Raw genomic sequence first — 22,910 nt, 5'->3', positions numbered from 1 at the left:
GAGATTTTTTAATACTGGGAAAGAAAAAAAAAAAAACATAGGTATGCTATTGAGGGACCTTGAAAAATGAAATTGTGTTTGGGGATCTGAATCGGCATCTCTAAAAGATGCAAGAGTGTCATGGCTACATAATGTAAGCACAATGGAAAATGGGAAAGGCTACCGCCAACGAATCGGGTAGGATTTAAGGGCTAATTGACCAGAATGGGAGGAAGTCTCCTACATTAGGCTAAAAGCCTCTTTAGTTTTGTAGATGTGACAATTGGATAGTTTAGGTTTATATAATGAGTGACAATTGGATAGTTTTGGTTTATATAATGAGTGGAGTCATTATTGAGTGATGATAGATGAGTAATTTGGTTTTGTTTGTAGTTGAGTGTAATAATTCTAGGTAAATTTTGGTTCAAGACCTTTCAGGCTTTCAAGTGTAAATTGGGTATGCAAAGTGTGAGTTATAGTGCAGTCTGAAACATGGCATACGAATGAACTTGGTCTATCCTCCCAACATAGGTGACATTTGATCTTACACTAGTTAGTAGTTACACCCAAGCTTACCAGTGTTGATAAATTGGGTTATGGAAAGAAAGAAATTATGCTTGAATTTTGTTAAGAGTGCGTTATGCAAGTGGTAATGCTAGAGCTCCTAAGACCCTTAAGACATTATGATTAAATATGAATTAGCTGGTTCCGGGCACTATTAATGACTCCCAAAGCCCTTTGGAAACCCTTGGAAATACTTGGATGCATAATCTCGTCTTTTGAAAAAATGATATACGGAGGCAAAATATAAATGCTATACTACACGAAATCAGAGCAATTTAAGAGGTGTTGGGACTCGTGTCGAAATTTCACGTAACATTACGGGATGCATCACGGTGTCATATAATATTGTTTCGACCCATATGTGACAAATATTCGGCTAAGTACATGCCTCATTAAAGCTTACAGCCAATACAAGAAGCGTATACGAAAACGAGTAAATTGACCGTTTTAAGGCAAATTGGATGGTTCCATCCACCCAATTGGACTCTCGGAGGGTGTTTGGGACCATGGTAAACATCTGGGCAATTTTTAATTTCGGGAGAAAAAAGGTCAAAAAATTCCAAAACAAAAGGCTAATATCCATGCTTTTTGAGGAGTTTTTTAGGTTACGGCGCCCGGTGGCAAAAAGTCTTGAGACCCTAGGAGATACATTTTAAGGTCATATAATCCCGTTTGGAACCATATGTGACCACTAGATAATGTCATAAATGTCCGTGGTAGGCTTGAGCTCACAAAATTGGTGCAAGTTGTGAACGGATAAATTGACCGTTTTAAGGCAAATTGGATGGTTTAACCCACCCAATTGGACCCTCGAAAGGTGTTAGGAACCATGGTAAACATCCAGGAAATTTTTATTACAGGTCGAAAAAAGGTCAAAAATTCCAAAATTAAAGGCTATTATCCACGCTTTTTGAGGAATTTTTGAGGTTACGGGGCCCAGTGCCGAAAAGTCTTGATACCCTAGGGGATACATCTTAGGGTCATATAATGTCGTTTGGAATCATATGTGACTATTATATAATGTCATAAATGTCCGTGGTAGGCTTAAGCTCACAAAATTGGTGCAAGTTGTGAACGGGTAAATTGATCGTTTTAAGGCAAATTGGATGGTTTCACCCACCCAATTGGACTCCCAGAGGATATTTGGGACCATGGTAAACATATCGGCAATTTTTATTTTCAGGTGAAAAAAGGTCAAAAAATTCCAAAATTGAAGGCTATTATCCACGCTTTTATAGTTATTTTTGAGGTGACGGGGTCCGGTGGAAAAAACTCTCGAGACCCTATGGGATACATATTAGGGTCATATAATGCCGTTTGGAACCATATGTGACCATTATATAATGTCATAAATGTCCATGGTAGGCTTGAGCTCACAAAATCGGTGCAAGTTGTGAATAGGTAAATTGACCGTTTTAAGACAAATTGTATGGTTCCAACAACCCAGTTGGGCTCCCGGAGGGTGTTGGAGACCATGGTAAACATCTGGGCAATTTTTATTTCCGGGCGAAAAAAGGTCAAAAAATTCCAAAATTAAAGGCTATTATGCACTCTTTTTGAGTAATTTTTAAGGTTATTGGCCTGGTGGTAAAAAGTCTTGAGACCCTAGGGGATATATCTTCAGGTTATATAATGCCGTTTGGAACCATATGTGACCATTATATAATGTCATAAATGTCAGTGGTAGGCTTGAGCTCAAAAAGTTAGTGCAAGTTGTGAACGAGTAAATAGATCGTTTTAACGCAAATTGGTTAGTTCCACCCACCCAATTGGACTCCCGAAAAGTCTTAGAGACCATGGTAAAAATCTGGGCAATTTTTATTTAGGGGTGAAAAAAAGCCAAAAAAATTCCAAAATTGTAGGCTATTATCCACACATTTTGAAAATTTTTGAGGTTACGGGACCCGGTGGTGAAAAGTGTTAAGACCCTAGAGGATACATATTAAGGTCATATAATGCCGTTTGGAACCATATGTGACCATTATATAATGTCATTTATGCCTAGCCTAGGATGCATCATAGTTGCGCACTTTGTAGCTTTTGAGGACTCGCAGGACCCTTAGTATGTTTGCCTTTTGGGGCAGCAAAACCGTTGTGAACTTGTGACCCCAGGTCAGTCGAGGCTACCCCTGGAGTTTAAGCATATCAATAAGCGGAGGAAAAGAAACTTACAAGGATTCCCTTAGTAACGGTGAGCGAACCGTTAACAGCCCAACTTTAAAATCGGACGGCTTTTTCGTCCGGATTGTAGTCTGGAGAAGCGTCCTCTACGGCAGATCGGGCCCAAGTCCTCTGGAAAGGGGCCGCCAGAGAGGGTGAGATCCCCGTTGTTCTCGGACCCTGTCGCACCACGAGGCCTTGTCACCAAGTCGGGTCGTTGGGGAATGCAGCCCCAAGTGGGCGGTAAATTCAGTCCAAGGCTAAATACTGGCGAGAGACTGATAGCGAACAAGTACTGCGAGGGAAAGATGAATAGGACTTTGAAAAGATAGTCAAAGAGTGCTTGAAATTGTCGGGAGGGAAGCGGATTGGGGCCGGTACTCGTGCTAAAGCACGTAACAAAGCACGGAATATATTCATTGTATATATATTTTTTTTTTATTAGTATGATATTATGCATTTATTTTGTAAATATGATAGTGGAAGTTACTAAATTTGTTTAGTGGAAGTTATAGGATTGGAAGTTAAAATTGAAATTAATAATTTATTTTTTTGGGTAAAGTTAACATAAATTGAGGATTGAAAGTTTGAAGTGTTGTAATTAAAAGTCGTAAAAACAACTCTTAAATTATTTAAAAAACAACTCTTAAATTATTTAAAAGATTTTCACTATATTCTCAATGTAGAAATACAAGATACAACAGTTTGATAATCAGGACATGGAACGAAAGAGTGAGCGTAAAATAGCTTTGGTTGTAACATGCACATGTTCAGCCTAATGTAAGATTAGTAGGAGATAGAAGAAAGAGTGAGCCTCTGACCTCTGTTAAGTAGCTTTTGGGTACAACACATATAGCGTGTAGAATTTATTATCTTTCAAGTTAGCATGCAGAATGATTCAAGTAACTCGATGCTTGGTTGTCTAAGAGGAACCGTTCGGATAAATAGAACATTGTTCTTGTTCTTATTTTGAAGCTTATTACTGCCATTGCGGTACAGAATCTTTCATGGAAGAAACAACCACTAGAAGCAAGCGATAACAGGTAAGATTACATATGTTATTCCACCTTTTAAAATATTGCACTTGCATAATCCGTCTAAATACAACAAATACAACATTAACTTTGAACATTACCCTGAGACCTAATGATATTCCCCCCATCTCTCTCTCGCTCTCTCTCTCTCTCTATCTCTCTTTCACAAGTTACAACATTGGTTTCAATCCTCTTGGCTTTTCCCTTTCCCTCCTATGGCTCACGACATCTGCAATCTTGGCCATCGGCTTTACAAGATGTCATCAAGCATAGTGGAGAGCAGCAATCCTCGGACAAATTCACACTTCCTAGCCTTTTCTTCATGCTCCTTTTCTGAAAGCACAGAATGCTGGGAACTGCATATTATGCAAATCATTAGCATATATCTCATTTCATAACCTCTTAACAAACGAATACAGATTTTTAATGTAAATATTCAAAATGCATGGAAGCTCAAATGGTAATCTCATGGAATGCAGATGGAAGCTAAAAAGGAGACAATTCGTATACATCTAATTTCATTTACTATACCTTTTTCGAAAATAAATGATCATGCTTTCTATCTTGATCAGCCAGCTTATATTTCTAAATACGAGATAAAACTGAAATTCCTCTTTCATTTGCTTACAATGCCGTCCATACAAACAGTTCAGGGGAGCATTGATTCATTGAACATTCATACAAATCTTACATTCTTAATTTACTGCAGTTAATCTTTTTCGTATCAGATTTTCAAGCACATTATTTACATCTTCATTAACCAATGTTCAGTCAATCACAAGGTGAAGTGATTTTCCCTATGCTATAATTCCCACAAAATATTTAAACCCCAGAAATGAAGCACGCAAAGCATAAATAACTTGACAAGGACAAGATAAATTGTTATCAATTTTCATTTGCTAAATATGTTCTACGAGAATTAAGACTGTTCATAGTCATTCTTACAGTATAACAGCATGTTTAGTCCCCAGAAAGAATGCAAATAATGCATGCACAATGCCAACACACAGCTAAGAGCAACCAAACATGTTACTTTGTCCCACTTTAATGAGATAAAGATGGAAGGCTTGGCTAACAAATCAAAACAGGTTTTAAGAAGCTACATAATGAATTATTCAATTTGAAAAAAATGTGTAGCACAATACACAGTTATATGGGTCCTCCAGAGGACTTGATGTGCTTATTAAACATCTGGCATATAATGTGATGGTCTCCAAAGTTGGCACAAGATCACAATCCAAAACTAATTATGCAGAAGAAAAGGTCTTTTTTTTCATGATTCATATTACAAAGAAACAGCATGATTATAGGCGCTCAAGCGTCGTATCAGGATATTTAATGGCTTTTCATTCATTGTCCTTTCCCCATTTATTTGTGAGGTGGGATTGGGTGGGTCAGGGCATTGTGTTACATCAATCAGAGCATGAGCATAAACAATACTAATAATCATTACTTAAAAATATATATATGGCAATTAAAAGACGTTTCCTTTCCAAGAATAAAACATCAAATGAGATGGTTTATCTTACCTTTCAACTGTTTCCTCCACAGCTTGTGGAAGCGGGCTTGGTTCCTTAGAAGAACAAGGTTCTCCCTTTCCAAGTTCTTCTGCAGAGGAAGAGCTGTATATAAGTGAGGACAAGAGAGGATCAGGATCTGGATTGGACGAAGAAAGAGAGAAAGAGGACCCTCCGAAAAGGGATTGCCTATTTCCTTCTCGCAATTCCTTTCTCAATATGCTAAACATTGAATTTGGAACACCCCTGCGCAACCTCCTTCTGCGCTGAACGTAATCTTCCAGTCAAGGAAACACAATAAAACACAACTTAACTTCATATAGGGTGCTTCAAAGGAGATAACAACCAATAACAAAGATGGAACTATTCTCACTAGATAACCCCATTTGTCTTTGTACTAAGGTATTTTTTATCAAACAAACAACACGCTTATATATATGAAATTTTGTCATACTCAGCTAATCCACTTTTAAATTATGGAGACAGGATTAGTTAAAACTAAAAAGAGCTTACTTCCGACAAATGAGACTAGAACTTACTAATGAGGTTGCAAAGATAGGAAGTTAAGCTTTGACTTAGACATGAGAATAATCTAATGGCTAAAAACTTGAGCAACTTATAGCTACAGAAAAATATGCAACGCCACATTGAGCCAAGTAGGCTCCAAAAGTGATAAAGGCTACAATCAGGTCCAAGTACTTTTGTCATAGTCGATTTTGGTTGAGTTGTAAATGAAAACCCACAGATAAGCAATCTCATACTATATCTTCATTTACACCTAGAAAACAAAAAATTTCCTTGACGAATTGAGGATAAAAAAAACAATACTACAAAGCGCAATTTGTTCTAGGCAGGCTCTATCATACAAAAGAGAATTATGTTTATGAAAGAAAAGTGCCTCATGTCACTGAGACCTTTCATGGAACACAAGGAAAAATCAAAATTATGATGATACAAAGTAAACTTCAAAAAACAGTTTATAAAAAAAAAAAAAAGGATATCTTCAATATATTTCCATGCTGCATTGTTATGTGACCAACCATGTCCATTCCTACCCTCTTTGCACAGACAGGGCAAACCTGCAAGAAGTAAAGCAATTATGTGCATTAATTCAGTATCAAATAAAGCCAGAACTAGTTATGAATTTACAAGGCCACACATGTTTCACAAAGATCTTCATTATGAATTCCCTGTGAAAACTACAAGAGTAATAAAAAATGAGTGGAAGTCATCACATTTCACATCAACAATCTGTTCCCTAATGATCCATATACAAGAGAACGTAGATCAGTCTAGCAACACGTCAAGCAAAAAAAGGGGTAAAGATATTTGACCAAATAATTCTCATTTACAAAAGGAGAAGGGAATTTGACGTTGTCTTGTCATTACATGCCACGAGGCAAAGAAGTCTCACAATAAATGAAATCCATGGCCTCCAACATCCACCACATTGCATATCTACTCAGAAAAGCAAAAAAAAAGGCAGAAAAGGAAGCATAAAATTACAAGAGACAGGCTAGGGGAACATTTGTCCAAAGCATGATTATCCAAATGTTATGCATACACTAATGGAAAAAAGGCCTAAATTTTTGTCATATCTATGTCACAAGACCACAAAACCCGTGACGACCTCCAGTATCAAAGATGTCACTCAGGTCATGAAGATCTAAAATTGTATCACAAGATCACATCCAACACATATTCATGCAAAGGCAGTATAGTATACCATAACACCAGTACATGATTACAAAAAGCTTCCCCATTTGAACTTACAAGCTAATTAACATACCTAACATTGTAGACATATACATGGGTGGGACATCTATGCAATACAGTTCAATTCAACACCAATGATCCAATAAGTGTCATAGAAGCATCAACAACTATCTTCATAGATTTCTACAACAAAAGGGTGTGAAATTACATCATGCTCCACAAACAATTCATAAACCGAGCAACACAATCTCTGATTCTCACACAACCTTACAATGAAGCCACAGCCCCAGCATGAATGAAACCCACATGAAGCCCAGCAGCAAAAAATCATGTAAAGGTCATAAGTTTAAGTAACTTCTAATAAAGATGCACATGTATGGCGTAATGCAAAGCTAATGAAAGCTTCGAGTATATGATCAAAAGGCTAAACTAACGTATCCTACAATGGACAAACAAGTCCCGAGTAGTTAGAGGAATATACTAGTTTACTAATAAAATAATTACAGATTATGAACACCTTAATTATATGCTATACTATGATGTAATGTTAAGGATAATTACCCCATTTTTCAACTCCACTTGATGTTCTTCATCCATATGGCAAAACAACCCCACGATATCGAACTCATCAGCACAAAATGGGCATGAAAACTCTTGTTTGTAATCATCTTCGACCTCTAAATCATCACCTCCCAAATAAGCCTCTGTTTAAAACCAAATTTCCCAAAAGTTCATTTAATTAGATCATCAAATTCAGCTTAATCTCACCAACCCCAGAAAACCCTCTTTAAATTATACCAAATAATAAAAAAAAAAAAAAAAATAAAAAAAATAAAGTTAAAAAAAAAAAAAAACATGAAATTCAACAACAAAAATCACCTCAATTCATCAACTTTTCCTAAAATGGATAGAAACCCAATTTGAGAAATTAAGCAAAGCAAATATAAAGATAAGATTTTTCACCTAATTTCTCAAATGGGTCCCCCACAAACCCTAAAAAAACTCCATCGTTTCTCACATTTCAAGGCAACCAACAAACAAAATTTGGGGAAAAAACCGAAAATTGCAGAAAACCCAGAAAAATAAAAACAGCCCCAGAAATAAATACTAACCAGATCGAAGTTGGTAACGTCTGAAAGACGATGATGAAGAAGAAGAAAGACGAGAGCTCCATAGATCACCACCGTCCATTTTTTGATCTTCTTCTTTCTAGATGATGAAGAAGAAGATGATCAAACAACAACCCAGAAAAATTCACTTCAAATTTCTTCAGAAAATCAGATAAATTCAACAAAAAGGCACCTGCTTTGTTGAAAATTATCGGAAATTTTTTATCAAATTTTTGTGGGTGAAACCCTAAAAAAATTGTGCAAAAGAGAGAAGAAATGTCCAGGAAATTGAGGAGGAGAGAGAATGAGCTGAGGCAACAACACTCTCTACCGACCTTCCTCTCCTTCTTGTATGAGGTACAGATAATTTATACACTCACTTTTTCCAACGCTATTTGCCCTTTGTTTTTGATATATTTACACTTTTGCCATTAACCGCCTTTGCTTTCCTACCTACATTATTTATGCAGACGTTAATTAGGCTCTATTCTATCCCATTACAAAAACGAGAAATTATTTGTCTCTAATAGCTTGTGTTGGTAAGGGAGACCGCGTGTTCGATCCCTCATAATAATAATTGGGAAGGAATTAGAACACAATCATTGAGTCCCGTACTCTAATTAGTCCGAAGGGTAAACCTATGAAACACCAAAATAAAAATAGTCTGGGTCTTTTATGATATAGTTACGCTTTTGCCATTAACCGTCTTTGCTTTTCCTACCTACAAAGTACATTATTTATGTAGACGTTGATTAGGCTCTATTCTATTCCTGTACAAAAAAAGAGAAAATTATTTCTAATAGTATCCCAACAAAAGGTCGTCTCTTTAGCAATTATTTCTCTAATAGCCTGGTGTTGTTTGGTAAAGAGATTTTTGAAGAGCTTTTAGCTTGTCAAACACTATTAGAGATTTTTGAAGAGCTTTTAGCTTATTAAAAAATATCAGACATTTTTTTTTAAAAGCAAAAAGAAACTTATATTAATCAATCGAGAAACATTCATATCTGCAAGGGTATACCAAAGGCCAAAAAGGGCAACAAAACAAAAAAAGGGACAGAGGGAGTACTTACCAAACACTTTTACACAACCATCTATTTATAACTAGCTAGTCAAATTATCTAATATAACCAACTAGTCAAATCAGTTTATGCAAGCATCTATATCAACCAACTAACAACTAATTACCAAACAATAAAACAGGGCCATCTTTTACTTCCTCCGTTTCTTTAATACTAACACATACTTTTTCATGGTATTTAAGAAAAGTAGAATTAAGACGAATTAACACACATAAGATAAAGGTGGGAGATTATTAAGAATATAGTCTAGTGGACCATAAGCTTTATCAAATAAGGATAATAGTCCACCTTTCAATAATTTTTATTTAAAAAAAAATACAATTATTATGCGTTGCAAGTATTACAACATTTTTAATTAAGAAAAGTGTTCAAAATATTAAAAAAAACGAAGAAAATATGAGTTTATGATTATAATAATGTGAATTGGCCTGGTAAAGGGGGGCCTTCCATAGGGGTCGGTTGGAGTCTAATCCCCTGTAAATCATTTAGGTTAAATTTAATTATTCCCTCTGTATATTATAATTGCAATACTTTGGTCGATAAGAGGTTTTATGTGATTGAGTTGAAAGCGTTGTAATAAAAAAGGACGATTATAAAAAATGTTGCAATTAAAAAAAAAAATAGAGAGTTTAGCTTTATTTTACTTGTTACATGAGACATATTGTTATTCTATTATTTGACTTATTATTTGCATCAAAAAAAAAATTTACTAGTATTTGACTTATTATGTTTAGGTTCAAATTTATCTGTATTTATCAATTGTCAGTATTTATCAAACTTATACTTATATTACTTAGGGCCTGTTCACATTTACTTAATTTCAGTTCAGCTCCAATTAGTTCAGTTCAGTTCCAATCAGTTCAGTTCAGTTCAGCTCTTAATTTCCCTCTCACATAAAATATTCATTTCAGCTCAATTCAGTTCAGTTCAGTTCAGCTCCAATCAGTTCAGTTCAGTTCAGTTCAGCTCAATTCAGTAAATATGAACAGGCCCTTAATTTGTGTTAATAAGCGTTGGATTGAACTTATTATTTTTTTTTATCTATAACACAAAAGAGGTATCTACCATAAACAACTAAAATAAAACTTTATACGGTATATTTTTAATTTTTTGACATAGGAAAAACATGAACTTTGTGGAACCACCCTCATGAGGGCCATGACTACTTTCATCCCAACATGTCAAAGGTGCGTAACTTCGAGGCAGCAAAACAGAACATTTCCACAACAATTTGTGACTTTGAGAAATGAGATGATGTTGAGGCTACCATACCACATTGATGTTTGATTGTAACAAAAACTATACAATGTCATTGGATGGATTTTTATTTTGTAATGAAAAATGAAAAGATTGACATTCTTCTAATATCATTTTACTTGCACCGTTTAAATCAACTTTTGTGTGAGTTTTTTTTTTTACAGAATGAAACACGTAATTAAAATGAGACAGAGGGAGTATAATAAGGAACAACGAGGATTTTATTAAGGATTAATAAAAAAGATCGAAGTGATATATATGTACAAATACTATGTATATATTTTAGAAGAAGATGAGAGATGAATTTTAGCGAGGAAAATGTATTGTCGAGATAATGAAATAATCTATGCAACTAACCTAGGGTTTTGGAATAGAGAGTTGTCACGTGAAAAGTCTTACTTATACAAATAAGGTTTTATGCGTGTGATTGCATTGTGCATAAATGGCATATCATGTGTGGTTTATTTCTATGCATGGAAGACATATATATAAGTCATCGTTCAGGTGGTAACTGAGCGTAAATAAATGTAAATGTGTAAGCATGTGCGAATCAACGCATCAATGCAATTTTAAATAGCTTACAAATTTTGATCAAAAACTCTAAATAAGGCACACATTATTATTTCGTACGTGTTAATCATGAAAGCCTAATTTATAATTTACAACAATTACAAGTGTTTAATTGACATAATATTCAATTTATGCCCTCCATATCTTTCATATTAACGAAATTCCGGTTTGTTACATGTCTAAGTAAAGTTATTCCAATGGCTATTATGATGCCATGTAAGCTAGTTCTAATAGATGTGCCATCATTTAAGTTGTATGATCCAAATCTTGTGTTAAACACAAAACTTAGCAACCTAAAAAAGACATATCACATATATAGTACTTCATATTAATAAGTCATAGACCTTTTTAAGATATAAGCAAGCATGGAACATGTGTGCTTCCATAATAACATGTACTTACCCTAAAGTATTTTTTGAGCCCGCGCAAGATTAGTTTAATTAAAATGTCACTTGAGCGTTGAATTATTGTTAATTGTCATTATGGATCCTTTTCTAGGGAAATAAGAGACCAGATATAGGTGTCTACGGTTCACACACATCCATTGTTATTTCTTACTTGTTACTTGTACTACTAATTCATCTGAATAAAAAATAGCCTTTAGCGGTTTAGCCATGTTTAATTTAAGGCTCGCTTTTCAAACCTAAATTTTGCGGGTTTGGAGACAAAGTTTTCGGCCTGATCATAAGCCCGACTCAAGGCGTGCTAGATTTTTTAATGGTTTTTTTTTTTCATAATTAACAAAAGGAAATTTTGACTTTTACCACCAAAAAATTTGGACAAATTGTTTCTTACCACCTACTCTTTTAAAAGTTGTATTTTACCACCAAATAAAGTTCCAAAAATTGTTTTTCACCACCTACCGTTAAGAAAACCGTTAAATCTAACGGTGTTAAAAAAAAAATTCGATTTTTGTGCCCAAAATATGTTCTTTATAGGTTTATGGGGGCATTTTGGACCTGTGGGTCCAATTTGAGGTCAAAATCGATAAAAAAAATGATCGGAAATACCTCGTTTTGCGTGTTCACGCAATTCGATGTATTTTTAAACACGCAAAACGAGTTATTTCCGATCATTTTTTTTATCAATTTTGACCTCAAATTGGGCCCATAGGGCCAAAATGCCCCCCCTAAACCTTTGAAGAACATATTTTGGGCACGAAAATCGAAGAATTTAAAAAAATTCCGTTAGATTTAACGGTTTTCTAAACGGCAGGTGGTAAAAAACAATTTTTTGAGTTTATTTGGTGGTAAAATACAACTTTAAAAGAGTAGGTGATAAAAAACAATTTGTCCAAATTTTTTGGTGATAAAAGTCAAAATCTCCTTAACAAAAATCAAAAGACAGAACGTTATCTTACGAATCTAACAATAATATACAATGTTGAAGTTGAAATACATTCCGTAGTTTGGGGCCAGGCCACTTTCTTTGCTTGGTTTGAGTAAGTTACACTTAATAATTACAAACAAAAATATTAATCAAATTGAAAGAGAAAAGGAAATGTCATATTAAAGATTCCAAAGTATATACTAGTTGTATGATTGGGTATCACACTGGTTTACTATTATATGACTCAAACTTATTTAAAGTAAAACCTGCTTAATTAAACAAGATTAAGCCGTATTTTGAGCCCTTTTTCCAATTTAATTAATTTAAGCCAAGCGGCTAAAAGAAAAACCTAAATAAATTGGAGAGATTCTTTTGCTTTAATTTATTTTTTGTATTTTAGAAATATACTAATGTTAGTGTACATGTACGTGATTCTTCATTATACTTCCACTCTCTACTTGTGTCGTGATTACCCTAAAAAGACAGTATTCCATTGCTATTCTTAAGTAGTGCATGTGGGATTACCAAAAAATGATGAAGTATCATTGCGAGGCAACTACTTATATGCAATTATGCAACGGGTTTATTGTATACTTGTACTCCCTTTGTTGTTTGTTTGGATTAAATGAAATTTTAAATTTGACGTATACGTTTTTAAAAAGTCATATAGTGATGGGATCTAATTACAAATATAAAGTATAATTAGTAAAGTGTGTTTTATGTTTGTATTGTTAGAGACTGAGAGAGATAAAGGCCGGGTAAGAAAAACTAATAATGCGAGTTGGGTTAGTTGGAACCAACATTCAAACAAATTTGGGGAATTAGTGGAAAAATCACCTTGTAACTTTGAGCTCACGGGTTTGAGTTACACCAACTACATTTGTTTAGAAGGGGATTTCTTACCTCCCCACTACTCTCAAGCATTGACTTGGAGAGAGATATCAATATGACAAGGGGTAATGAGTCTTTAGTAAAAGTTCTCAAACGAGATTCCATTAGATTCAATATAATTAATAAGTGGTGTTGAGTCTCATTTAATCCGATCTGATATGATTTAAACAATATTTGTTCAAATAAGATGAAGTGAACACAACTTAAATCGCAATCCTTAGGAATAAAGAGGGTTCAACTATAGAGATAGGTTGATGTTTATAACTTATAAGAAAGTTCCATGTAATTCACAATGTATTTTGAATATATAAAAAAGAGTGACATGTGTAGGCTTATAATGTTATCTATATGCATACAGCTAATAAGTGACTAATTGACCTTTGTTTAGATGATAAACTCATAGTTTAAGAGCTACTTACGAGTGAAATTCTCTACGTTGAACGAACAAGTTCGCCGGCGCACGTAATTCTTGTATTATTTGTTTTGAATATCAAAGATGATTAACCAAAAAAAAGAAAAATACATGCCATCACTTACATAGTACGGACAATATTAATTGTACTTATTTAATAAACATGCTGATTAAACTAAATACTGTAATTTTCATTGAATTAGTCACGTACTTTTAACAATTTTTTTTGTCAATACTACCCAAATCACATGATTATTACTCTAATTGATGAAGGCAACTCTTTTTTGGCGTTAGTTGTTCTAATTATATTTTTATTTTCATTGAGTAGCTTAATTAGGAGGAGAGTTTCATGCATGTTATATTGTTATCTTCATAGAGTATAAATCTCTATTATTTACTATCGCTACTAAGAACGTCTTTGTGCCACATAGACGACGTCATGTCACCTACTTCATCTCTCATTATGCCACATCATCACTACTCAAAAATAATGATAAGGGGATTCGAACACCCAATCTTTTATAAGAAAGATAGTTACTTAACCATCTAAGCCAATCATAAACTATGTTATTAACAATAAAATAAATGTTTATAATTGATAATCACAAGGTCTAATTAAAGTAGAAACCGGTGCAACGCCCGGGCTACACACTAGTTATTATAGATTAAATAATTGTACAATGACAAACAAATAGAGGCCATAGAGCAATTAGTGATGAAAGTAATTGTAAGTTTATAAAAAGGGAAAAAAGGGACAAACATAATAAATGAAACGAATGAAGTACGGAATACTACTCCCTCCGTCCCCTTTTGATAGTCTCTTACGTGTATTTTTCACGGGAATTAATAAACACAAATAAGTATAATAAAAGTACATAGAATTCTTAGGTTTTTTTCTTTCAAGAATTTTATTAGGTTTTCTTGTAAGAAATTGGAATTACAATTTACAATATTTTTAAGATTTATCATAGTGGAGGAATATTTTCTACAAAAAGAGATGTTTTTAGTAAATTTCCTATTTTTTTTGGTTTTTTAAATATAACATTGTCTTTTTTTCGGCTCTAGAAGTTTGAAATAAATTGAAATACGGAGTATATAATTTTCAGAAGATAATACTACTATACTAGTACTTTTTAAAAATGAAAATACACGTGTCAAGATGGGGAGAAGTACAAAGGATTGAAGAGAAACTGAACGAAGAGAAGTAACAGACTTGAGCCAAAACAAACGAGATAACCTTCACGAGAATCAACGAGGTCTGGCCAAAAAAAAGGCTTTGTTTTGTTTTCTTTTGTATTTTTATTTTATTATTAAAAAACAAATTATAATAATAACTATAATAAAAAAATCTGTTATACGTAATTATTAAAATGAAAAGTAGAAATTACTGGTAGCTTTTTCTCCTGGAAAACCCAAAAAGTGGTGAATCAAAAGCTTAAAAAGTTTATATCCAATGCAAAAATTTTGATATTATGAAACAAAGTGTGGGTGTGCCTAGCCTTAAAGAGGTCACGTACCATATGCAAAGACCTATTCTTACTACTCACTACTAGTCTACTACTATATCTATATGTAATTTTAGACTATCCCCTATCATTTTGATTTCAATTAGGGTTAGGTCAATTTTTATTTTTTGTTTTAATAAAAAATACTTTAATTGGGTTTTGTTAGAAATTGAGAATTATTCCCGTCAAAAAACAAAAAAGAAATTGAGAATTATTGATTTATTGTGGGTAATAATTTGCTTGTTTGATTTTTTATTATTATGTTTCAAATGCACCATCTTACAATAAAATGTTGTTTTTATAGAGACTAATTTTTATTAAATACGATTTATAGTACACGAATAAAAAAATTGTCATAAACTTGAGTGCTTTATAGCCTTTATTTAATTAAATTGCTTACTATAAATGCATTGAATGTGTAATGATTCATTAAGATCATACTCTATACTAATAAATTGTTTTTCATGAAGAGGTTATTTACATGGCATGGATGAGTGTTTTGTAACCTCAATAAATGTCAATAATTCGATTCTTAATAGATACGGAGTATTGTTCAATTCATGGCACCAATAATGCCTTGTTTTTACTTTTCTTTTCGAATTGTTATATGGATAAATTACTAATAGCTATTAAAGGTTGTTTCATTTCTTTGAAGGGTCGTATTTTCAGCAGAGTTCATGGATATTTTACACTTTTACTCCCTCCTTGGTACATTAAAAGGAAGTATTTTGCATCTTTTATCCCTTTTATTTTATAGGTCAAAGTTTAAAGTAGGTACAAAAACCTTAAAATATATGAGAGTGAGGGATAGCTCAAGTGGTTAGAGCTCCCTCCCGATTCCAGGAGATCCTGGGATCGATTCTCACCCCGCCCTTGTGGCTCTCTAAATACCAAAAAAAAAAAAACCTTAAAATATATGAGTTGACTCTATACTCCGTTCCTAATAATTATGAATACAAGTAAGGAATGTAATTAAATTCTTACGTTTCTAATGAGTACTTTTATGAATTTTTTCCATACTGAAAGATAAGACATATCTTATGAAAATTAATGCGAACAAAGTTAGAGGAAGTAAGTTAACCAAGTCAAGTAGCTTGTGGATCATCTAAGCATCTAGTGACCATTATCTCCAAGAATTATGGCAAAACCCAATATTATGGTAGTTAAAACAAAATTTAAATTTTAAAATCTCCGTAATGCTGAATCCAAGTTCCGCATGCTTATAAATTACTTAAACATCACCAACCACAAGTTTTTAAAAACAAATTAAATACTTTGTATCAATTTAAACTTGAAATTTATACCTAAACAATATATCCAAACATAATTATATCACGATTCTGCCTTCAATGGGCATGATCTTCAACCAATCACAACCTCTTTAATTAAAGTAATTAGCTACTAATTACAATTATCATTCCACTTCCACAATTAACATTACCATGTTGAGTAGTAAGTCACCTTTTGGTAATTTTCATGATCTCAAATTTCAAACTTTAAAACCCCATGTGAGAGTGAATTATTAAGGGATGAATTATTAGTATCTCATTAAAATGGGAAACTTTAGATATTTTCAGCTCATATTGACAGCAAGTTGCTAGATAAGATAGTCGGCAAATTAATTTTCTTACAAAATTACTTCCATTTTTTATTTTTCCAATTGGTAAATTTTTTTAATTTCTTGAATAAACCTATAAAAACCTCACTTTCACAACTAGTGAGATGAGATTTGTTATTTTAGTACCGTATGTTTATGAGCTGGATCCACACTCATCAAACAGACCCACTTTGTAATAAAATAATCAAACCCCATTTTTTTTTTTTTTTAATTTTTTTTTTCTTGATGATGATTTTACCCAGAAGTATTGAATTGCAGAAAGCCATGTCTTCAACCTCATAATTTTTAATTTTTTAATTTTTAATTATATAAAAAAACCCATCAATTTTATTCCTTCTTGCTTTTATCCCTCTTTCACTTTCTCTCCCTTCAACCTCACTTTCTCTCTCCTCCCCTTTTCTCCTCTCTCAATATTTCGGGAAGATCTTAACTTGGGTCCGTTCAATTTTCTGAATTTGGAACTGGGTCTCAAATATTTTCTCTTAAATCCATCAAAAATCCAGTCTTTCACCCAGTCAAAATCAGTAAAAATTCATTAGAATCTTATACTCAAGAGTTCCATTTTTTATTTTTTTATTTTCTCTTCTGTATCTTCAAGATTCCATTTGAAGTTACAATATTTCAACTGGGTTTGTGTTTAATTTTAATTAAATTCATGCTTAGTTTACTTTCTTCATAAATTTGATCTTATTTTTACAATTTCTTGGGTTTTTAGGACTTAATTTTTGGTGGGTCAAACCCATTTCTTTTGGGTATTTTTAATAAAATTTTAGATGAGATGAATTTGGGTGGTGGATTAATGGGATCCATGGCTATGTCTAGTTCTACGGTTAGCCGGAAATCGGCGGAAGTTGTTACCGGCGACCAATTTCCGGTGGGTCTCCGAGTACTTGTGGTTGATGATGATCCAACTTGTCTTACCATCTTAGAGAAGATGCTCCGAACTTGTCGGTATGAAGGTAAAAAAAAAAAAATTAATTTTTTTTTACCGTGAATAATTATTATTATTTTTTTTCCAATTATTGGGTTGTAGTTTTTGTTGATCTAATTGTTATTTTGTTGATTTTTTGTTTGTATTTTTCATTTTTGTTGTTAATTTAATGTTTAGAATTATAAATTTTTGGCGGGTTAATTAGGTTTTGTGATTTGATTTGTTTGTTTTGTGTGATTGACTTTTGATTAATGAATTTTCAGTTGAAGAATTTGGTTTTTAGATGTGGTAAAATGAATGATTAATTGATTTTAGTTATATGTTTTAAGAATTTGATGAATTTGGATGTTGGATATGTTTTGACTTGTTTTTTGTATGAGAAAGGAGTATGCCGGATTTGTTGGTGGATTTTCGAGGATTATAATCATTTTTCTTTTAATCATTTGGCACTGATTTAAGGTTGTTTAAAAGGTTTGACTTGTAGATAGTTTGGATGAATTTTTATGTTTCAACGGTTTCAAGTTTTTGGATCATAGATTAGTTATTTTTCCCTTGATTTGCTATTGAATGCCGGAAAATTCTGTCTGTTTCAGTTACCAAGACAAATAGAGCCGAGCATGCCTTGAAAATGCTCCGTGAGAACAAAAACGGGTTCGATGTCGTGATAAGCGATGTGCATATGCCCGATATGGATGGGTTTAAACTCCTTGAGCAAGTTGGTTTGGAAATGGATCTACCTGTTATCAGTAAGTGTTGAAAAATTAGTGCTATAAGTTGATGCTGTATACTTAATTTCTGGTTTGATTTCACAAATTCCTGTGCTAACATATGTGATGAAACAGTGATGTCGGCGGATGATAGCAAACAAGTTGTCATGAAGGGAGTTACTCATGGAGCTTGCGATTATTTGATCAAACCTGTGAGAATTGAGGCACTTAAAAACATATGGCAGCATGTGGTGAGGAAGAAGAAGTATGAGTACAAAGATGTTGAGCAGTCGGGTAGCTGGGATGAAGGGGACCGACAGCTAAAACATGATGATGCTGTCTCATCCCCTGCTAATGATGGGAGTTGGAAGAATTCAAAGAGGAAAAGTGGCGAGGATGATGAGGCTGATGATAAAGATGATACAACTACACTCAAGAAACCTCGAGTTGTTTGGTCAGTTGAGCTTCACCAACAATTCGTGGCTGCTGTTAACCAGCTCGGCATTGACAGTATGAATCCCTTTTATATAATTACACTTATTTTGTTTCCATATGCAAACAAATCTGCATTGATCTTCAGGAAATTTGCCTTGCTTAAGCAGCTGACAAGTCATATTCTAGTAATTCTAGTTCATGATAATTTAAGGCATCCGACAATTTCGGAAGTAAATGTGCATGCTCATACATATGATTTTATTTTGTGATAATTTAGAGCAAGTAAATACTATGAGGAAAATAAAATACAAAACTGAACGGATGAAGGTGTTCTTGGCTATATTATGTACGTTGCACTATTATGAAGGTCAAACAAAGTTCTAGGTTCTCTAGTTACATCTCTTTGTTGTCATATGAATATGTTTTTAACAAAGTCACCTCTGACTGAATGTTTTGTTCAAGGCTAAAGCTGAAGTGTTTGAACTGTTTGAGCCTTGAAAGTTAAATTAGTATTGTTATTCTGGCATCTAATCTGCTGATCTTGGTCGCAGTTCGATTGCCACACCCTGTCTGGATTAAAGGGGAAAATACAAAGTTTCGCAATCATCTTAAACCTAATTAAGGGGAAAGAGAGAAAGATATAATGTCCCATTCTAAAAGAGAGCTTGTTGTTTTGTCTCTCTGCCGGAGTTAATAATATCTAAGAACCAATGAACCATGCCTAGAGAATACTTCTCAGTTTTTTTTATATTCCAGATATAATATGTTTCTGCTCCCAGCTTATGTTTTCTGTTATCTGATTGTGTTCAGAAGCTGTTCCAAAGAAAATTTTGGAGCTGATGAATGTTCCTGGGCTTACAAGAGAAAATGTTGCTAGCCATCTTCAGGTATCTAATTTCTTTTTAAGTCAATGGTAAAGAACAAAAAATGTAACTTCCAACTCCTTGTTTCCTTCTATCTGGACTCAAATCTTGTGTTGGCTGATGCAGAAATACCGCTTGTATCTGAGAAGGCTGAGTGGAGTATCTCAGCATCAAGGTGGCTTAAACAGCTCATTTATGCCCCAAGACCCAAGTTTCAGCACGATGTCATCCCTGGGAGGTATTGATCTCCAAACTCTTGCGGCCACTGGTCAACTTTCAGCACAGACTCTTGCAGCATACACAAGACTTCCTCCAACTATTAAACCTGGCATTTCAATGCCATTTGTTGACCAGAGAAACCTGTTTAGCTTTGAAAACTCCAAGTTAAGATATGGAGATGGACAGCAATCGCAAATTAGCAATGTTAGTAAGCAAATGAACCTGCTGCACGGGATCCCGACAACCATGGAACCAAAGCAACTTGCAGGCTTGAATCAATCTGCACAAACCCTTGGGAGCATGAACATGCAAGCTAATGCTTCAAGTAGCCATCAGAGTAGCTCTTTATTGATGCAGCAGATGGTCCCACAACAAAGGGGACACATTTCAAATGAAAGTATCAGTAGTCAAGTTCCGCGGATTCAACCCTCAGTAGGGCAGCCATTGCAGTCAAATGGGAATGGTAATTCAGTTCTATCTAGAAATGGTATGCCCTATGACCCTGTTAATCAGTCTGCCTCGGTGGTAGATTTCTCTGTGAACCATATCCCCGAATTACCCGGTAATAGTTTTCCATTAGGGAGTACCCCTGGTATAACATCTATCACTTCAAAGGGATTTAATCAAGAGGAAATTAGCTCTGATATTAAAGTATCAAGAGGATTTGTTGGGAGTTATGATATGTTCAATGAGCTTCAGCATAAGCCTCAAGAATGGCAGATGCAGAATCCTAACATGGGCTTTGCAGGGACCTCCCAACATGTTCCATCTGTGCAAAGCGGTGTAAATGTAGCACCCTCAATCATGGTGAATCAGTCTTATGTCCCTGCTCAGAAGAATGAACAGAATGGACATTCCATTGCCGGGAAGCCAATGTATTCAACCGGATTAGAAAATCAACATGTGGGAATGCAGAACGTTAATCAAAATTACAACAGTATACATGTTAACAATTCTTCAAGGGTAAAGGCGGAAAGTGTTTCTGATGTGGTGAACCCAGGGGCTAACCTTTTCGACTATAGTCCGGATGACATGTTGAGTACCATAATGCTGAAGCAGGTAAGGAATAGGTCTTAGTTATGCTTTTTTTAAAATTTTTTTTTTCTTTTCTTTTTTTAATTAATTTTTGGTAAAAATAGTTATGCTTTGTTAATACTGAACGCAATTGAGGAAATAATTATTGGATTTCAGTTCTCTACTCGTGATTTTTATGCTTCTTTCTTAAATTTCTATTTCTGCCTCACTTTTTTTTATAGCCAGAGTATATCTTTTTTAACAGTATTTTGGTGCAACTGCTTTCAGAACCAGTAGTTCATTCTTACATAGTTACATCTCTATTAGATAGTTTAACATCACATTATCCTACACAATCATATCTGTCATTATAAAAGTCTTTTGCTTAAGTTATCTTAAATCTTCTCTCATAGTAATGATAACAATTATGTGCAGTAGCTTCTGTCGCTTAATTCATATGTATATTGGTAAAAGTTTTTGTAGATGGAAGTTTTTTGAGATAATAATCTTATCACAAATGCCAGGATTAGAATTGGTTTTTTGTAATTTTGGTAAAGTTTGACACTTCCATTCCACCCAATTGATCCAAGGCAATTTTCCATCCGTCTTCAAAACAAGTGGACATATATATAGAAACTACTATTTGGTTTATGTAAACCTTTTTTGCCCATTAAGCTAGCAAATCATTTGGTGGACCTTAGTTATAAGTGTTTGATTTGTCTAGGTAGCATACACTGTAGAGTAAAAATCTTTGTTGGTTACATCATATATTCTAATCATCTATTTCGGAAATGATTTTGGCACACCATAAATTGATTTTGGCACACCATAAATTGATTTTGGCATACCTTTTGTGAGAGCATGGTTTTATATGCTCTTCTCGTATGGAAATGTGCCAATACCGATCAAGGGTGTGTCAAAATCAGTTTTCCATCCATCTGCATATTTATTCTCCTCTTACGATTTTTTTTCCCCTCCATTAATTTCTCTTAATTTTTCATTAGTATCTTTTTTGAAACTTCCATACACATTTCCACATACTCAGTTTTGTTTGTGTGTGTATGGTGGGTTTAGCCGCCTTTTAGTGCACACCTATTATTGAGGGCTCTTGCCTTTGACCATAACTCATCTGAAGTTGTGTTTGGTTTCTAGCAGCAAGAAGGCATCGGGTCTGGGGACTTCGACTTCGATGGGTACACCTTGGATAATATTCCTGTGTAGAGGAATATGTAACTGTTTAAGGTCTGGTGACATTGTGAATGTACATAGCCGCTGCTGCAAATTGGGAGGAACTTTATTCATCAAATTTTTAAACCAAGCTTCTGGACCACCATTTTCAGCTAGAGAACGGCTTTCTTGGCTGGTATAGATTTAGTTATTCACTTATTTGGTACATTTCCAAAAGTTTTGAATGTTTTCCAGCAGCTTGGGTTTAGTAAGAAGTGACTTTATTTAAGGCCACTATTCACCTTTCTTTTAAGGGTGTTTGTCGTCGTGACTCTGCATAGCTTGTTCATATGTGAAGGGGTGGGAGAAATCTGCAGATTTGCTAGGAGTTTTTCTTTTCTTCTTTGTTTCTATTTACTGTTGTTCTTCTAACTTGAATAACAAAAGGTTGATTGTCTAGTGTTTAGACTATGATGTACAAATTTCATTCGATTGTCCAGGACTGCGAGGGTCTTGAGAAAAATTTTCTTTTGTTCCCTGTTTCGTTCCTTTTGTATCTAAAAAGTTTGAAGTTTTTTGTATGAAAAGTTGCTTTTTGATGAATGACCCACTAGCTTATGTCTTTGTATTCACTTCCTCACCCTTAAACTCATTTGAGTTTTAACTTTCATTTTTCATAATTGATCAAAGTATATTAGGATGATATTACATGAAGCAGAAATCCTGGCGATAGTTATGCTAGGTTGCTGTTCCGGCGTAATAAAACGCCTGGTTGATATATTGGCTTGCTCTACTTTAGTTTTCGTCCGGTTTTAGTAGCTAAACATTTTCCTT

At 34.0% G+C, this 22,910-nt stretch overlaps 2 protein-coding genes across 4 annotated transcripts; one reads left to right on the top strand and one right to left on the bottom strand.

Moving 5' to 3' along the window:
• Nucleotides 1-3,617: 3,617 nt before the first annotated feature.
• LOC145607829 (protein DEHYDRATION-INDUCED 19 homolog 4-like) lies at nucleotides 3,618-8,414 on the bottom strand. The gene is made up of 5 exons (XM_081663426.1): nucleotides 8,083-8,414; nucleotides 7,532-7,674; nucleotides 6,256-6,333; nucleotides 5,267-5,526; nucleotides 3,618-4,093 (listed from the first exon to the last, which is right to left on the bottom strand). The coding sequence occupies exons 1-5, from the start codon at nucleotides 8,159-8,161 to the stop codon at nucleotides 3,988-3,990; spliced, it is 666 nt and encodes a 221-aa protein (XP_081519552.1). The 5' UTR covers nucleotides 8,162-8,414; the 3' UTR covers nucleotides 3,618-3,987.
• An 8,483-nt stretch (nucleotides 8,415-16,897) lies between these two features.
• On the top strand, nucleotides 16,898-22,679 carry LOC145606775 (two-component response regulator ARR2-like). 3 transcript variants are annotated; one of them, XM_081662606.1, is made up of 6 exons: nucleotides 16,898-17,699; nucleotides 18,265-18,417; nucleotides 18,514-18,888; nucleotides 19,627-19,700; nucleotides 19,803-20,954; nucleotides 22,062-22,679. In XM_081662606.1, exons 1-6 carry the CDS (start codon nucleotides 17,519-17,521, stop codon nucleotides 22,128-22,130), a joined length of 2,004 nt encoding a protein of 667 aa, XP_081518732.1. In that variant the 5' UTR covers nucleotides 16,898-17,518; the 3' UTR covers nucleotides 22,131-22,679. The 3 variants fall into 3 exon arrangements, with proteins under 3 accessions (XP_081518732.1, XP_081518731.1, XP_081518730.1); XM_081662605.1 differs by having other exon boundaries at nucleotides 16,899-17,699; nucleotides 19,624-19,700; nucleotides 22,065-22,679; XM_081662604.1 differs by having other exon boundaries at nucleotides 16,899-17,699; nucleotides 19,624-19,700.
• The last annotated feature ends 231 nt before the right edge of the window (nucleotides 22,680-22,910 follow it).

Source organism: Chenopodium album, chromosome 23 (genome assembly GCF_948465745.1).
Source record: "Chenopodium album chromosome 23, dcCheAlbu1.1, whole genome shotgun sequence".
NCBI classification, from domain to species: Eukaryota; Viridiplantae; Streptophyta; class Magnoliopsida; order Caryophyllales; family Amaranthaceae; genus Chenopodium; species Chenopodium album.
The sequence above is the reverse complement of the archived record's forward strand: the minus strand, read 5'-3'. Positions and strand labels throughout refer to the sequence as shown.